We start from the raw sequence: 17492 nt of genomic DNA, 5'->3' as shown, positions 1-17492 counted from the left end.
TAAGCCCAGATATGATTTGACAGCATTCTCCAACCTTCTTCTGGCTTCAGTTGGTTTAAGGTGTTATGGGTGTGACAAATAATTTCTTAATGACCCATTACTGTATCTATTTTTCTGTCTCCCTTATTCCCATGAAAGAGTTTGGTGTTCAATTTTCCATCTACCTACATTTCAATGTACTGTACAATGTAATTTTACGATTTATTTTCACTGTCAAATTTACAAAACCTATGACAATGTTTTCGATTACAGTATTTTGTAGCTTATATCTTGTCATTTGTTATGTTCCCCTATTTATAACCTCATGCAAGATCAAATAATTACTATGGCTGTTAGTGCAAAATAGGTGGTGCAGGCTTCAGTAATGTAAAGTTCTACAACAGATGAGTAAACTTAGGAAGTTGGTTTGCCTACTAGAAATTTCATTTACTTGTATGCAGTTTGGAACTTTGCCTCTTAGAAGTAATTTTACCACGTATTGTACGATAGCCACAATTTTTGAAATATGCTAAATGCAATCACAGGAGGCAATTTGTTAAAGGACACTTAACAGATATTCGCTGTATCTGAACCAGTAAAATGACATATTCAAGAGATAATTTGCTTATTTCCCTAACTAATACTAACCTGGAGTTATTTATGTGGATTACTTTCAGCATAGCTAGATGGTAGCCATCCGACTTTAGTTACTTTGACACCTCGCTGAAAAATACAAAAAAAAGAGAGAGAGAGAGAGAGAGAGAGAGAGAGAGAGAGAGAGAGAGATGAGAGAGAGAGAGAGAGAGAGGAGAGAGAGAGAGAGAGAGAGAGAGGGGGGCCTTATTGAGGAAATTTTTTGAAGATTTTCGGTGATCTATCTATTCTGAAGAAGTGTTTTATTCTTTCATTCTACCTTTTTTTGAGTATTGTTCTCCTGTCTGGTCTTCAGCTGCTGATTTTCATCTTAATTTGTTGGACAGAAACGTATGGTCTATTAAATTTCTTATTCCTCGGGGCTATTTTTCCTTGTTGGAGCCCTTGGGCTTATAGCATCTTGCTTTTCCAACTAGGGTTGTAGCTTGGCTAGTAATAATAATGGCACGTTCGGGAACCTATTAGGAGGCTTCTTGAACCCTTCTGAAAAGGGTGTTGGTTTTCTGCTGGAGGTGGAAGACGCTGAGGGTCGTAATGAAGGTGTTGGTACTGCACTTACTCGTGGTTCCAAGACATCTGCTCTTGAATTGCTAGCGGAAATTGTCAATTTGACGAACAAAATCGTGTTTCGTGCATCAACGGACACGATTCATGAGCAGAAGTGCTTGCAACAGGAGCACTGGGAGTCACACTGGAAGAGGAAGGTCTAACGCCTTCCTGCTGCCCCAGAGAAGCACCAATGTCCGACGAAGTCGGCAGAGGCGGCCTCTGAGTAGAGACTACTTTAGTTAGAGAACGTGTTTCCAAGTGTTTTGTAGGTGAACAGTTTGCTAACACTCCCACTCCCCAGGCAGTGAAAGGCACTCGGGGTTTAGCTGGAGGCCTCTTTTAGGAATGGTCATTCTCATCTTCAATTCCAGTCTGAGGTGGTTTGAAAGGCCTGGTTGAGGGGCTACGTGCTACGGACAGCGTGTACGCCTACCTCTACCACCTTGATCGCGAACGGGAGCGTCTAGCTCTCGTCCAAGGATGGCATGAACGTCGCGCCTATCTCGGGAAAGAGAACGCCGTTATCATGAACGGTACCCTCGCGACCATGAATGCCGCCTTCGTAAACGTGACTTCGATCTCATGATCTAAATTGCAGAGATCTAAAATACGAGCGTGTGGACCCCAAGTCTAGATTGTGCTTGTGATCATGTAAAACGCGATCGCAAGACTCGTCCTCGTGAAGAGGAACGCCTCCGAGGAGAGCATGGAGACCTGCGGTCTCATGAGAGCAAGGCCCTCGAGCGTGAGCGCTTTTTAAAAGAAGAGCACTCTGATCATGAGATCTTAAAATATTCCGTTTGTGGCGAACGGCGATCAGGGGAAGAGTTCAGAAGGGCAAGGAAATGGTGATGCTTGTCCTTTAGCGCTGGTCCCCAGAAGACCTACACCTGCAACCTAAGGGTTCCTATGGGGAGAAACAAAGGATTGAAGGTTAGGGGACGAGGAGGTCCTAGGATGGAGAGGGTTTGTCGTCAGCAGGGGGCGGTCACCTCGTCCACGCGTGGAAGGGCCAGGAGAAGGTGAAAGATGGACCTTGCACAGTTCCAGAGTGTGAGATGTCGGCGGCTCCAGAGAAGGGTCCTTCCTGGCACCATGCTGAAAAAGGTGCAGCAGCTCCTCCTTCAAAGGGGGTCCCGAAATCCCTAAGGACGACCACACCTGCAGCAAATATGAAAGATGAAGTGGCTCGCCGGCAGCTGCAGGAGAAGTTGCTCCTCTAGGGGAAGCAACAATCCCACCAGTACCCAACGGTTGCCAAGGAGTTAGTCGATCTGCGCTCCTACTCGATCATCCCTGGGAAGAGCGCAAGCGAGAAGGAGCCTTTGAGAGAGATTTGGGGGTGCGAAAAGAACGCTCTTTGCTCACCCGAGAGAGAACGGTCGCGCTTCGTCACCGTCTTCCTACGCTGCCCAAACTTCTCCCATAGGGAGGCAGACCACTCACTACACTATACGCACGACAAACCCTGCTCGCATCGATGCCCTCAGCATGTAGGACACAAAGAGTGCGGGTCGGTCTCCACCGACGGCATGTAGGTCCCGCATGCAGCACCCTCGTGCCCTGGACAGGTTTGCCTGATGAGGGCGATCACAATAGAAGATAAACACACCTGAAAAGAGGAAAAGAGAAAGCAAAATTGAAAAGGTCCAAAGACAGTCAGGAAAAGAGGCAGACACGTCCAATCTCAACTGAGCCAAAAGAAAATGTGACATCTCACTGCCATGACAGTATATATAGAGGCGGCTGGGTACCCCCCAGCCTACCCACTCATGCGGCTAGGCAGCGTTGCCAACTCACAATTAAAAGTGTAATGGCTACCTTCCAGGTACACTGAAAGATAATCCACATAAATAACAGAAGGTTTGTTAGTATGGGAACAAACTGCCTTTAAATAATTGCACTGATAAAATGTCCATACATACCTTCCATGCCATATATTTCTATTTCTATATTATTACGATTAGGTAGAGCATTTGGAACTTTGTCTATCGTCTCTTTGTGAACCTGAAAAAGAGAACAGTCAGCTGTAAAATTCAATAAATCAATTTGATACATCCAGATAATTCATATAACGATATTTATGGTTGAATCTGAGTAGTTCAAAACCATATTTATGACAAATATGCATATCAACTCGTATCATACTGACCTGCATACAATGGATGGATAAACCTGGACCCGTATATAATCTTTTATGACATATATGACATTTAAAATGTTTCGCCTTCTGGTGTTGAATCAAAATTTTTTCGTCATCAAATTCCCTATTACAGTACCTGAAAGAAAAGGAAAACTTATTAACACCTCATAAAAACCACTTTCATCATTCAAATCTAATAATCATAAGCTTAAAAAATTGTAATTAAATGGAGACCTTCATAGATTAGTGTTAGGTATGGTGATACACACTATTGTTAAAGAGGGGTTTATTCTAATATGGTTTAATTTAATAAACTGCATGCCAATTTCAATAATTGGAAAACAATAACGAAATTGGAAAGAATTCTTGGCAAATTCCATTTCCAAATCTTGACATTAGCTAGAGTTTTAATATTTCAAATATTAGTATTGACCAGCGCACAGAAAATATAAGGATGCTGGCAATCATCAAATATTAAAGGTTCAATGAATTGAGGGTTTTTATTTTACAGATACTGTTTTAGCAGTCAGGGGCAAACTAAAGCAATCCAACACATGCACGCTCTTGGCCAAAAAAATGGTCAAATTTTAAAGGATTCTGTATTTTTTCTACTTGATAGAAATCTGGGTCCTTTAATAGGAGTAAGACTTCAGCGAAACGAACGGCAGTTAAAACCTAACATGATATTGTGTTATGGTCCAGGAGTTTCTGAATACAAGAACCTATCTGAAGTTGAAACAAAATTCCTGTTAAATACTAGTATAAGTATTAGGTTCACCTTAGCAGTCATACTTCCCCTCAGACAGAGCAGGATTCTACACTTTTACTATTAGTATAATGACTATTCTGCATCAGTGTCCATTCTAGCTCTACTGTATAACATTTACCATGAAAGGGAAGGAGGGAAGAGAGAAAAGGCCAGTCATTCTCACTCTTAAACCTTTAAAAAACATTATGTAAACGCTACTTTGAACCAGGGCTGGGGAGTCAGAGTCGAGGCCAATTTATGGACTAGAGGAGTCGGAGTCGGTAAAATTCCACCGACTCCAACTCCTCAAAAATGAAATTTCTGCGCTGGAGAAATATTCTCTTTTGGTATCCTAAGTCACATTTTTCAAAGTCGCTCAAAAAAAGGTTCACATTACCCGCCGTTTTCTTTAACACCCTCTCGAATAAAGGCAGTCACTGGGAAACACCTATAGCTCCTGCCATCTCTCATCCATAAGCCAAACCAAAACAATAGTATTATACATGCGATCAGCTGTTCTCTCCACGCACCAGTCTCTGGACATTAAAGTTTGTTTCATGATTAACTCTTCATTTAATCACCATTAGCCATTTAAAAGGTAGGAGTTGTTACCGATTCATAGTTTTATGCAGCACGTATATGAATAATCTTAGAATTAAGTCATTATTTATAACATCTCGAAATGACGGGTGTTTTGATTACAGTAGTTTCGTGTAACCTAGGAAAAACTGAATCCAAGAAATTACGTGAAATGTTTTCAATAAAACAATTACTTACTAGGCTAGTAATGATGAAATGCTATTTTGACTAATAGGCAACATAAAATAAGAAAATTATATAAAAATATTTAATTATTCTTATTTTTTTAAAATTGGAGTCGGAGTCGGTTCTAAAAAATTGTCGGAGTCGGATCTTCAGAGTCCCGACTCCTCAGCCCTGCTTTGAACACGATCCTTCTATGTTCTGAAAGAAGCAAGGATTTCTACACCCACTTGTTGGGCAACTACCACAGGTCCAATGGACAATGTATCCAGGTATCTGTGGGCCCAATCCCGAAGATAAGTGTTGTGAAGGTGGATTGCCTCTTCCAGACACCTGCCCTCAACACATGACTATTGAATGGATCTTTCTGAGAACTAATGTACTAACCTTCATGTCTTCATCTCTTGGGAGAGTCTATGGGTCTTGACTTCTTGCTCTCTGTAGGTTCTACTGATGACCTTATTAAGCCACAAGATAGCATTTCTGGAAATTTTCTTTTTTGACCTCCTTGTTTAAGGTTTAAAAGTTCTTCATGTATGGCAGAGGCAAGGGAGAGTCACACTCCCCCAGATAGTAGGTCAATGTACTAGAGACTGGCCCCTCTCCATCCAAGCTAGGACCAGTGAGGGCCAGGCAATTGCTGCTGATGTCAACAGGTAGACCTACAGGCTCTCCCAAAACCCCTTCCTTAGCTCACACGGACAGTGAGGCTGCAAACACCACAGATACTATCGAACTTGAGTGGGACTCGAGCCCCAATCTAAAAAATTGCCACGACTTCTTTATGGTGACAGATTCTACAACTGTGGCCTATGTGATCTCATTTGTTTTATGTAGAGCCTTACACGACACAGAAGAAAGTCGTCACCTTTGTTGATGATACGGAAAAGGAGCTAAGCCTAGTCAATAATTGATGGACTGTGTGTTTTTGCCACAAAATCGGGAACAAATGATAACGAAATCTGTCTCCCACCGCTAGGAATGTGACATCAAGTATGAGACCATGCAGTTCTCCCACTCTTTTGGTTGAAGATAATGCTAACAAACTGTCTTAAGAGTAAGATCCTTGTCTATGGCTCTCATCAAGGGTTTATAAGGAGCCTTTCAAAAAGACTAAATGACCTTTCATATTCCAAGCTGGGGGTTTGATTTTCCAAGGGGGACAAGATTGTTCAAAACTTTGTGCCAAAGCTGATAATTCCTCAGTCTAAAGGGCTCTGGAGTGAGCAATAACCATTAACCGCCAACACTGAGACGAGTTTCTGATCCTGCTGGTACACAAGAAAGTCTGCAACTAATGGAACAGAGGCTTCGAGTGGAGAGCGTCTCTCTTACGACACCAATAGTGAAGACTTCTCACTTTGCTTGGTAGATTGCTGTTAAAGACTTTCCAGGGTATCCAGAGAGCCATTTCGCAGTTGGCAGCAAAACTTCCTCAACAAGATGCTGGATAACCTCCAACTGCAAAAAGACGGCTAATCCACTGCACTGAGGTTGTTTCACATGTGGCTGACACAGGTCGTCGTACCAAGAATGGAGCTCTCTTGAAACTTCTGTCACTAGACTTAGATGATCTGGCTACCACTCTATGCATGGCCATTTCGGTGCTACCAGAGTGATTTAGAGATTGAGCACGATGTTCGTTCTGCTGATCACTTTCCTTACGAGACAAAATAGTGGGAAGGCATAGCTGCTGAGGCTGTCCCACACTTGTTGAAATGCATCCTCCAGTACTGCTGCTTGGTAGAGCACTGGCAAACAAACTGAGTTTGTTGTTGATGTGAGTGAGTGGCAGACATGTCTTTTATAAGAGAGCCCCGCAAAATCAGGAGTTCCCTGGCCACTAGAGGATTCAAAAGCCACTCTAAGCAAGCACAGTAACTTGATTGTGATGGTGTTCAATTTCCCAGGAATAAACAGTACAGGCAGGTTTACTTCCTTGTCCTCTGACCGCAAGCATATGCTCACTACTAAATGGCAAAGGGGACAAAAAATCAACAGCACTTGCATGTTGACCTAAGTCACTACATTACTAGTCACTCATCAACACTTTGTCACCTCTTATAAGTCCTAGAAGTGGATCAGATACGCTGCTTTCAGTTATTAGAAGTTTATATGGGAGTGTTATAGACGTTTCGCCGTCAGTCGGTTTCGCGGTCAATCACTTTCGCCCCTGGGTGAAGTCGATTCGCCGTCCTAATTGCACCCACACTTTGTGGAGTCTGTTTGCCGTCAGCATAGGAGTCGTTTCGCCGTCAATATAGGAGTTGTTTCGGCCCCGTTATTAAGAAATGGACCAAGAAATAATGTAAATTATTATACATAGAATAGAATAAAATGTGACATTAATCTTAATTATATTAACGATGACTTTACAAACAATAAAAAAAATTATGCTGCCAATTGCATGTCTTGGTCCATTTCTTAATAACGGGGGCGAAACAACTCCTATATTGAAGGCGAAACGACTCCTATGTTGACGGCGAACAGACTCCACTAAATATGGGTGTAATTAGGACGGCGAATCGACTTCAGCCGGGGGCGAAAGTGATTGACCGCGAAACAGACTGACGGCGAATCGACCATATACCATATGGGACACCTTGTCCATGTCCTCTGCCCATAGACCTAACGTGGAGGTAGTTAGGAAGTGGGCTTCCCACCTTCCACTGGATGCATCTGGGAACGGGATGAGTCCTAGGGGAAGAACCTGCAACGAGGATCCCTCCATCAGGTTCCTCCCTTGCAATCACCATGATAGGTTCTTTAGGACTTCCTGAGCCACACTGACTAGAACACCTGGGGGGTCAGATCTCTGCTTCCAAATGGACTTCAAATTCCCACCATATGGAATAAACCAGACATTCCTGGGGAGAGATGCACAAGCAGTCTGCTAGATCTTTGCTGTAAGGGATTCCTGTCTCAAGAATGGAGTTGTGACCTTCTGCAACCTCTATAACCAGTTCTGTGATGGAAACACTTTCCCTTGGACCGTGTCTATACTCACTAACAAGTAGACAAGGTTCTGACTTAGGGTAAGAACAGACTGGGATTTACCCAAATCCCCAGATCCAGACTAAAGTCAAGAAACTCACTGAGTAAGAGAAGCTGAAACTCTAACAGCAAGATCTGCCAATCATTGAGATATCAACAAGTGTTATTCCCATCTTGTGAGCCCAGTGTGAACACCCTCCTTGTGAATACTTTGAGGTGCTATGGAAAGTCTGAGGCAAACAACCCGAAACAAATTTAATTCCTTGATCAATTGGAAATTGGACGTATTGAATGCACCTTTCAGGCCTATGAACAGAAGGAAGATTTATTGATTGTAGGACTGTGCCAGGGGTCTCCGTCTTAAAACTTCGTTTTCAGAACAATGTCGTTTAGATGGGAGAGGTCGATGACTGGGCTCCAGCCTCCTGACTGCTTCTGGGGGAAACAGAAGCACTCCTTAGATAGAGGGGTGAGGTATGAGTCATTGCTCATGGGCGGTGAAGAGGGCCTTGGCACAACAGGGAAACTCAAGAGACCTTCAACCAAAGCAATCTCAACAGCTGAGTTATCCAAATCTGAAGGACAAGGATCATCCTCAAGCGTAACCCTCCCTGTTTTTCCAAGGGAAGCAAGGGAGTCTACCACTCCCTACGCTTAGTCTGCAATACCAAGGTCGTCGATCTTCTGTTTGCCCTCAGAGATAGCCGAATAACTGAAGAAGTGCCGGAGGGGCGAGTTTCGGAAGTCGGGATCTCGCTGTCTGTTGATCACAAAGACAACATGAGGGAAAATGATCACGCTTGGATTTCTTTTTCTTTCTACTCTGAAACCTGACACACTGGGAGGGTATACACTCCCTACACACATCCCAAGGGGAATCCGAAGTGCAGCAGTGCCCTTGGCACATGATACAAATTCTAAGGATAAACCACAACCTTGCTAAAAGGCTACACAGCGTCGATCCAACAGACCTGGACATGTTCGCATTTTACTCAAGTTCCTTCACACTCACGAGAATGAGAAGATAAAAAAAAAATTCACAAAACTTACGGATGGCTAGAGAGCGTTAAACACAACAGCCAGAATAAAAAACAGAGGCTCCAAGCCCTGTCAGACCCACACCACCATTGAATAATGGGTGGCATTTGCCAGTACCACAATGATTCTTCAATGGTCATAACCAGTTTCACCAGAATCTTACCCTACTAAAGGACGATGGTTTGTATTTCCGAAGGAACAATTTTTTTTTTCTTACAATTTGTAACTTACAAAGAATATTTTCAAAATACTTTTTTAGTTTTGTGATTGTGGAAGAGTTACAATAAATTACTTTAATTTCAGTGCACTATTGGGACAGACCTAATGTACTTTACATCGCATCTAATAGTTGAGTAATTTAGGGTAATGTACTATACAGCAGCTTCCTTGCCTCTTCCTAACTTTAATCTAAAATCGCTAATACAGGGAGTTTCAATCAGTTTAAGATTAAGTTGTGGAAGATTCAAATTGGATTATTAACCATTTTAAATTGTTCACTAGACTGATCAGAGGTATTCCTAATTTCTAATCTCTTTCATTATTTTGTTGACAAAGATAAGGTGTACTTTTTCATTTACACAATTCTACTTATGAGGAATTACCCAAATTCCTGTAAATAAAGGGCCTCTTCGAGGCATTTGCAAGCCCGTGTAAAGGAAACGGAGACAAGATTAACCAAGAGTGTTATGAAATTACCGGTAGTATGAAATGCTATATAATATAAAAATTGCATTGCGTGAAGTGTGATGGGCTATTTCAATATTTTGGCAGTGTTGGAATCACTTTTTTTTTCAAGTATACCATACTCAGGTGCATAAACACACCACTCCAGTGCAAGATCAAGAGATAAAAATTCTTTAAATATCAAAATACTGGAAAAGTAAATAGAATTATTCTTAAACAATTTGAATAGCCTTTCAATATGTATAAAATTTTTTATAGTATACTTTGTACGACTTTTTAAATGGCTTATGGGAAGTCACAGTCACTTTCAGATATAGTGGATAATGCCATAAAATTTAAACAAAACTTGAAGATAATTCTTTTTTCTTCAATGGCATGTCAGATAAAATATCAATTCATTACATACTTTACACTGCTTGCCATTGAAGGAGAAGTCCCAGATGACGTGAATATATTGAAATTTATGATTTTTGGCGAGAGATTATATTGCCATCATAAAAGAGATGCCAAAGACAGGTCAGGTGTTGAAAAGAAAACTTAACACAACATTGCAGCTATGTCTCTGTATAGACTTGCCATTATATGGCCGATCCATTTGAGAGTATTTGTCTACAGTTGCCATTAAATATTGAAAAGTTTGGATATTTAGTTTAACATTTTCAATATCAGTATCCATACATTATGCAAACTCACGCACCAGCAATAGATATATATATTTTCCAGAATTGGGATGCCAATAGATATATATATCATATATATTATAAATAGATATATATATCACACATATATATATATATATATATATATATATATATATATATATATATATATACAGGTATATATATTTCAGAATTGATGATGCTAAATAAGAGGGGGGGGGAGTGGAGCCAGAGCCATACTAATAATGGTTCGGTTAATAATAAATATGGTCAGAAGAAAGCCAAGTTGTCTGTTCAAACCGAGTTGAACAGACGTTGAAAACCCTAGTGTGTTCGTTCTTACACTGGTTACTGTAAACAAAAAAAATTAGGAAGGATCCTTTGTATAACGTAGAGGCAGCCGTATGAACTGGTGTAAAATTATTCAAAAGAAAATGAATAGAAGTGATGTTTGTCAAATTTTCCCTTTTCATCACTAACAGAGGAACTTTTCCTTACACTGCAAACTAAGAATGCAGACAGATTTAAAACAAAATATACAATAATTTCAATAAGATTTATAAAATGAACACTTAAACCCAACTTTTCACGTCTGAAGTGTAGCAACACAATGACAGACCGCAATGTGACAAGGCTTAAGGGGGCCGGACGGCTAATGCAGTTTTTTAAGGACAGGAATTTGACATTCATACCACTTAATAAGGTGACTTACGACATCTCCAAAATGCATTGGATTTTTGCCTCCGACCTTCGGTTTTGCAACGCATGGGAGCTTCATCTTGAAAATTAATATTTTTCAAATTCCATCTCCTCCCTTGATAATTAATATTAAGACCTGGGATTACTACCCTATATAGACCTGATGTAGACCTCCAATCAAATGTTTTTTTTTTTTTTTAGTCATTTTGTTGCTTGATTTGATTTTTTCATTATGGTAAAAAAAAATACTCTAAAAATCAGGGAAAAATTAAGAAACATATGAAACAAAAATTAGAAAAAAAGGGCAACATTTGATTGTTTTATGATGTCTTTCTAAGTTATATACCAAATTTCAATGCTAAATCTTAATAAAATTAAGGGAGAAGATAAAATTTGAAGGTCAATGAGTATAGTCAAGAGAAACGGCCGTTCAAAGTTTTCCTTTGTATATTTTACACTGACAATATTAATAAATCACAATTATTTATTATGAACTTTGTTTCATTTTGGATATTAGTAAACCAAAACATAGTTATTTATCACAATTTAATCATAAATGAAGATACCTTTAATCAATATCTTGCTTCTTACACCAACTCCGCTAATTTTCCCAAAGTTACCCACTTCTGAAATCTTATTAGAGCAAATTTTCTTTGTCCCTATGTCAGCAAAAGATGTTGATATTGTCTTTTCCTCTGTGGCACGAGGAAATTCCTGCCGAAACTGAGAAAAAGGAACAAATGAGAGGTGAAACTCAAACGTGAACTCTCTATGAGGTTTGTGCTACGACTAAAGTCCAAAGGGTGTAATTTCCATGAAATACATCGTCTTATAACTCGTGGAATCTATACAGATGCCATTGCTCACAATTTGTTTTTTATCAAAAGGTGATAATTGTCAAAATTTACGATAACAAGAAATACTGCAATTTTGTAGGATAAAATGTTTTTGGTTTATTGAGTTATTTATACTCATTATAGTGTAACTATGAAAGTATGAGGAATTTTGACAATGTTTCATGTACGCATTCCCTAATGTCATGCGAAGCTCAGTGAATTTTTATGGATTTTGTGTTTTTCTTCCTATATCCCCTTATATTGGGATAGTGGCCCAGCACTTCAACCCTGTCTTCGTAAATATTCACTTGCGTACCATAAAGAAAGATACACTGAAATCCAAAGTTCCCCCAAAAACAAATATATTATTATTATCATTATAAGCCAAGCTACAACCCAAGTTGGAAAAGCAAGATACTATAAGCCATGGGCTTCAACAGGAAAAATGGCCCAGTGAGGAAAGGAAGTAAGGAAATAAATAAGCGACGAGAGAAAATTAACAATAAATCATTCTAAAAACAGTAACATCAAAACACAAGTTATATATAAACTACAAAAAGACACTTTTGTCAGCCTGTTCAACATAAAAACATTTGCTGCAGGTTTGAACTTTTGAAGTTCTACAGATACAACTACCAGATTAAGAACTTCATTCCACAACTTGGTCTCAGCTGGATAAAACTTCTAGAATACTGGGTGGTATTGAGCTTCATAATGAAGAAGGCCCGACTATTAGATTTAACTGCATGCCTAGTATTACAAACAGAATGGAACTGTCCAGGAGATCTGAATGTATAATCTTATGCAACATGCATACAGCATTTGTATGTGTATGTATATATGATTTATATATACATATATAATATATATATATATATATATATGTATATATATATATAATATATATATATATATATATATATAAATATATAATTTGACGGTAAAGATTTACTGTAGAATGTCAACAAATAACTGAAAAATATACCGTTAGTATAGGATATAGATAATTAGCATATTTTTCATCGGTTTATCATACATACAAGAAGATAATGTATACAGAAGAAATGGCTTGTTTTACCATTATATACTGTTGCCCCAGTATGATATCCCCACCCAAAACCCCGAGTTCCCACTGGGATCCCCCATTATCGGCGGATATAGATATATATACATATTTCTGAAACTATTCGTTTGCGACAGAAACGAGTGTCATTTTCGAAGAGAACGGACCTTTTTCTAAAGGAAAACAGTTTTTTTTTCCCCCTAGGTTAATTACCGTTTTACAGTACAATAATACCGATATCTATAACTAGTAATGCTTATTATTTTATTGTGGGTGGGGGAGATGACCAAGCACGAAGGACGGAAAGTTGTCTACCACTGAAATTATTCCGGTCGCCGACAGTACTGTATTGGCTCATAACCTCCAAAGGGTCTAACCGAAGTACGAATAGTCTACATCATAATTAGAAATAATAGCAGAACCAATATATAGGACATTTTCTAAATTTTAGGTATAGAGACTCATTTCATATTGAAAAAAATTCTATATCGCTAAAATTATTCAATATCTTTAGGACGCATTAATAATTTACGGAGGGCGAAGATCGACCCCCGGAGATTTTCTCTTATTCCTAATTTAACAAGCGAAGGAGGTCGATCTACGCTCTGACTATGTCACGGGGATTTGGCAAAGGGCACGGAGAGAAGTTTCGAATTATTCATAAAGTCCCAAGTGACTTCGTATGATCGATACATTGTGATCGATCGCCAGCAGCAGCGAGAAGGAATCTCGAAACCTTCCACTCCACCAGGACATTATACAAACCATTTTAGGTTTATAAATAAACTTTGGCTTCACAGGCAAACAACACAACATACGCCAATTTAACTTAATCACTTCAATCACGGGCAGTTCCCCATATATTTCTTTCACTTACCAACACCAAGGCTTCGTCTGCTTCTTCTTTTTCCGACCCATTTTGTTCGAACTAAAATCTTCAGTTGTCTAAAAGTCAAACAATATGGCAGACTGCGTCTTAGGGGAGCAGCAGACTACGCATGCGTACTACGAAAATGCCGCTAGATGGAACTTGAATCGCAAGCGGTCTTTTTAACTAATTTCTGTAAATAAAATACTTCTGATATTTCTCGCATAGCTGTAAAATTCATATATAACTCTTGGATAATTTATTAAATTAGCATACATAATATTATGAAAGCGGCCCTAGCATTTCAAACTTTCATTTATCTGACACTTGATATCATATGTTTTTACTATTTATGAGTAAAGAAAATGATTCAGCTATTTCCTAGTTTTGCTTATATTTTGTAAATGATTTTTAAAATATATATTATGGTTTACTTTATGTGTGTTTGGAGCTTCAGCACTTCATTAATCGACCTTCTTTAGAGGCGTTCTTTGTGATACGCTTTGTGTGACTAAAATGTTTCGGCTATTTCTTATTTTCATCACAAACTACATAAATATTTTTTAAACTTGAACCAAATAGTTTTTATTCATAGTATTTTGTGCGTTTTTTAACAGACCAGTGATTCGAAAATTCAGTTAACCAACATCAGTACCGTTCTTTGAAGTTGTGTCAGACATTATTTATACTTTGTTTTTAGAGAGAGAGAGCTGAAGATGAAGGTCAGTTAGGCAACGTAAACGAAACAATAATTTTACTTCCTCAAAATATTTTAAGATCAATATATAACCGGCAACTTTCACCAGGGAGCCTAAATTACTATTTGGCAAGTGTTAACGTTGAGGAGCACTTCGTAAGATCGTCAGCATATTCATAGATGAAGATATAGCCCGTTTGAACCCGTATTTGTTTGTTTCGCGGACTCACTCCGCGAAACAGACAAAACAGGAGGTCCCCCACACTTTGCCACAGACTGTGTACGGTGTAACCCCTTTAGCACAACGCCATTGTTATATGGTAACACACCATCCTGGTATAAACTCTTCTCAGTCTATATTATTTAGCCTTTTCGGACTGATATTTTGCTTGTATGATGGATAAAGCCAAACACGCAAAACATACTCTCTCTCTCTCTCTCTCTCTCTCTCTCTCTCTCTCTCTCTCTCTCTCTCTCTCTCTCTCTCTCTCTCTCTCTCTCTCTCTCTCTCTCAAATATGTAACCGGATATACATTATGTAGGACCTTTAGATATAAAAAAAAACTTCTTAATATGAAGAGAAATGCAAAAGAATTAAATATACAATACTTAGCCGTCAGTTTTGACGGGTATCGTACACTAGTGTGTCAGAGTATAATGCTATCTTTTTACATAAGGCGTTTCCCTCCTTGTTGAAAGTCTTATTCCACTGGAAAATACAATCTGTAAATCTAAAAAAAAAGTACCTTATTCGGTATATGTCACCTGTGTTTTCTACTCTTTAATACACAGTCCTCTTGACACAATATCAAAGTTTCTCTATTCAACTGTAATTTTCATTTTTTTTTTCACCCTTTTCTTCTAACTGGTTAAATTTTAGTGATTGCTGTTCTTATTTTTTTTTTCAAATTGTTCATTACTTCTCTTGTAGTCTGTTTATGTTCTCGATTACATTTCTCACTGGGATATTTTTCTCTGTTGGAGTCCTTGGGCCTATAGCATCTTGCTTTTCCAACTAGGGTTGTAACTTAGCTAGTAATAGTAATAATAATAGTATCAATTACCTCACTATTACTATAATTAGACTATTAAAAGCGTTAATAAAGATCTGCATATATTCATTGCTCCTGACACACACACATTAATCTTCCTGTTTTGTTTCGACTATCTGTTCTTGGACACACACCGCCAAGTACAAACTAGCCACTGTTAGGGTCGCACAAACAGGGGATGTCACCCTCAACATATGGATCATCTCATAATCGTGAGAGAGAGAGAGAGAGAGAGAGAGAGAGAGAGAGAGAGAGAGAGAGAGAGAGAGAGAGAGAGAGAGAGAGATAATTCTGGAAAACAGCCAAAAACATAATCAGATTAAAGCAAACTACCTTTCGTTTCCACAGACTAGGTCATTCGTTTTATACAAAAAAAAAAGTCTGAAACTGAAAGGTTATTCCTTGTATTCTTCATAGACACCATCCAGGACCTCTGATTTACAAAGATATTGATCATGCTATCCACCCCGATAGTGCAGATCAAGTTTGTGTAGGCCTACACATCTCTACCATCAACTGTCTGGATAGACATGCAGGTGGTCTGGCCCTACAAAGCTGCCCAGTTATTATTATTATTATTATTATTATTATTATTATTATTATTATTACTTGTTGAGCTACAACACTAGTTGGAAAAGCAGGATGATATAAGTCCAGGTCCCCCAACAGGGAAAATAGCCCAGTGAGGAAAGGGAACAAGGAAAAATAAGATATTTTACATCTACAGTACTGAGCGGTGTAATATGATCCCACTTTTTGGAACCCAAAGTCGTGAACTCATATGGCCCATCTTCAATAACCCTCCCCCTTATACATTCTTCAAGACTAGAAATGGGGGGAACGGCATACTGGGAGCTTCCTTTTCAGAAAGGTCTGTTATTGCTTTGTTCCTACTCAGAGTTCATTCAATGTCACTACTCTCGTTAAGTTTTACTAGATCAAGAATAATAGGCATTCCATGAGAGGAATATTAGTCACAATAATAGGGTACATTCGGGCACACTATTCTATCTAATTTCTCTTCCTCTTGTTTTGTTAAAGTTTTTATAGTTCATATGGAAATATTTATTTTAATGTTGTTACTGTTCTTAAAATATTTAATTTTTCCTTGTTTCCTTTCCTCACTGGGATATTTTCCCTGTTGTGGCCCCTGGGATTATAGCATCCTGCTTTTCCAACTAGGGTTGTAGTTTAACAGGTAATAATAATAATAACAATAATAATAATAATAATAATAATAATAATAATAATAATAATAATAATAATAATAATGGGCCTTCAAGGACACCAGGATCGAGCAATCGTCAAGATACCTAAAAACACATATCGCATGAAAGTGGGCCTAGACTGAGAATAGGGTGGAAACCTCGGTGAACACCTGAGGGACAGTGCTTAAACCTAAACACAGTCTCAAATTGATACACCACTCCATCAAAAAGGAAGCAAAAGAACTTTTGGGAGGACTGAACGATGGGCACTTTAAAGTATATGACCTTGATATTCACCGTAAGCATGAAATCCACCTTTCTGATGGGAGACGGTACAGGAAAAATTGTTTCCATCCTGAATGGAGTTGTGTGAAAAAACCTGTTAGATAATGTGCTAAGTTGGTGATTGGTCTTCAGTCCCTTAATGACTTCACCATGAATTAAAAGCAGAAGCTCAAAGTCTGGTTGTTTGCTGTTTCTAGCATCTTCCTCTCCAACATTGTAATAACTTCTGCAGACAGGACCAGAGCTTTCAGCAATCCTGGAAGGTTGAAATGGATTGGAGTGTGAGTGAGGGGAGGTGAAAATCACTGAAGGGGAGTAAGTAGCTTTCTCAAAGGACAATAATCAACACATACTTAACATCATGATCATCATGATAAGTATCCCACCACATGCGATAGTAGAAAAGGAGAACACATACTTCAGTGTCCCCTACCTAACTCCCTTTCCGAACTGAGTTTGAGAGCAGCGTGAAAGGGAAAGAGGGTGCCAAGGATTCTGATAGAGCCTTAGTGAAGGGGTAGCACCCACCTTAAGTACGAACCAGAAGCCCTAGCCACCTTCAAAGGCGTGGCAA

General features: G+C 39.0%; 1 protein-coding gene across 6 annotated transcripts in view; it reads right to left on the bottom strand.

Moving 5' to 3' along the window:
- LOC137660311 (BUB3-interacting and GLEBS motif-containing protein ZNF207-like) overlaps positions 1 to 13822 on the bottom strand; it is a 102433-nt gene extending 88611 nt beyond the window's left edge. For all 6 annotated transcript variants that reach the window (XR_011047665.1, XM_068395121.1, XM_068395122.1 and 3 more), the window contains exons 1-3: positions 13686 to 13822; positions 3335 to 3461; positions 3108 to 3189 (exon numbers count right to left, since the gene is read on the bottom strand). Coding sequence is in view for 5 of the 6 variants with exons in the window: in XM_068395121.1 (XP_068251222.1) it covers positions 3108 to 3189; positions 3335 to 3461; positions 13686 to 13726 (250 nt within the window). In the remaining variant the exon portion in view is untranslated. The remainder of the gene's footprint in view (positions 1 to 3107; positions 3190 to 3334; positions 3462 to 13685) is intronic.
- Positions 13823 to 17492: the final 3670 nt, after the last annotated feature.

Source organism: Palaemon carinicauda, chromosome 20, assembly GCF_036898095.1.
Source record: "Palaemon carinicauda isolate YSFRI2023 chromosome 20, ASM3689809v2, whole genome shotgun sequence".
Classification (NCBI taxonomy): Eukaryota; Metazoa; Arthropoda; class Malacostraca; order Decapoda; family Palaemonidae; genus Palaemon; species Palaemon carinicauda.
This window is presented reverse-complemented; position numbering and strand designations above follow the sequence as displayed.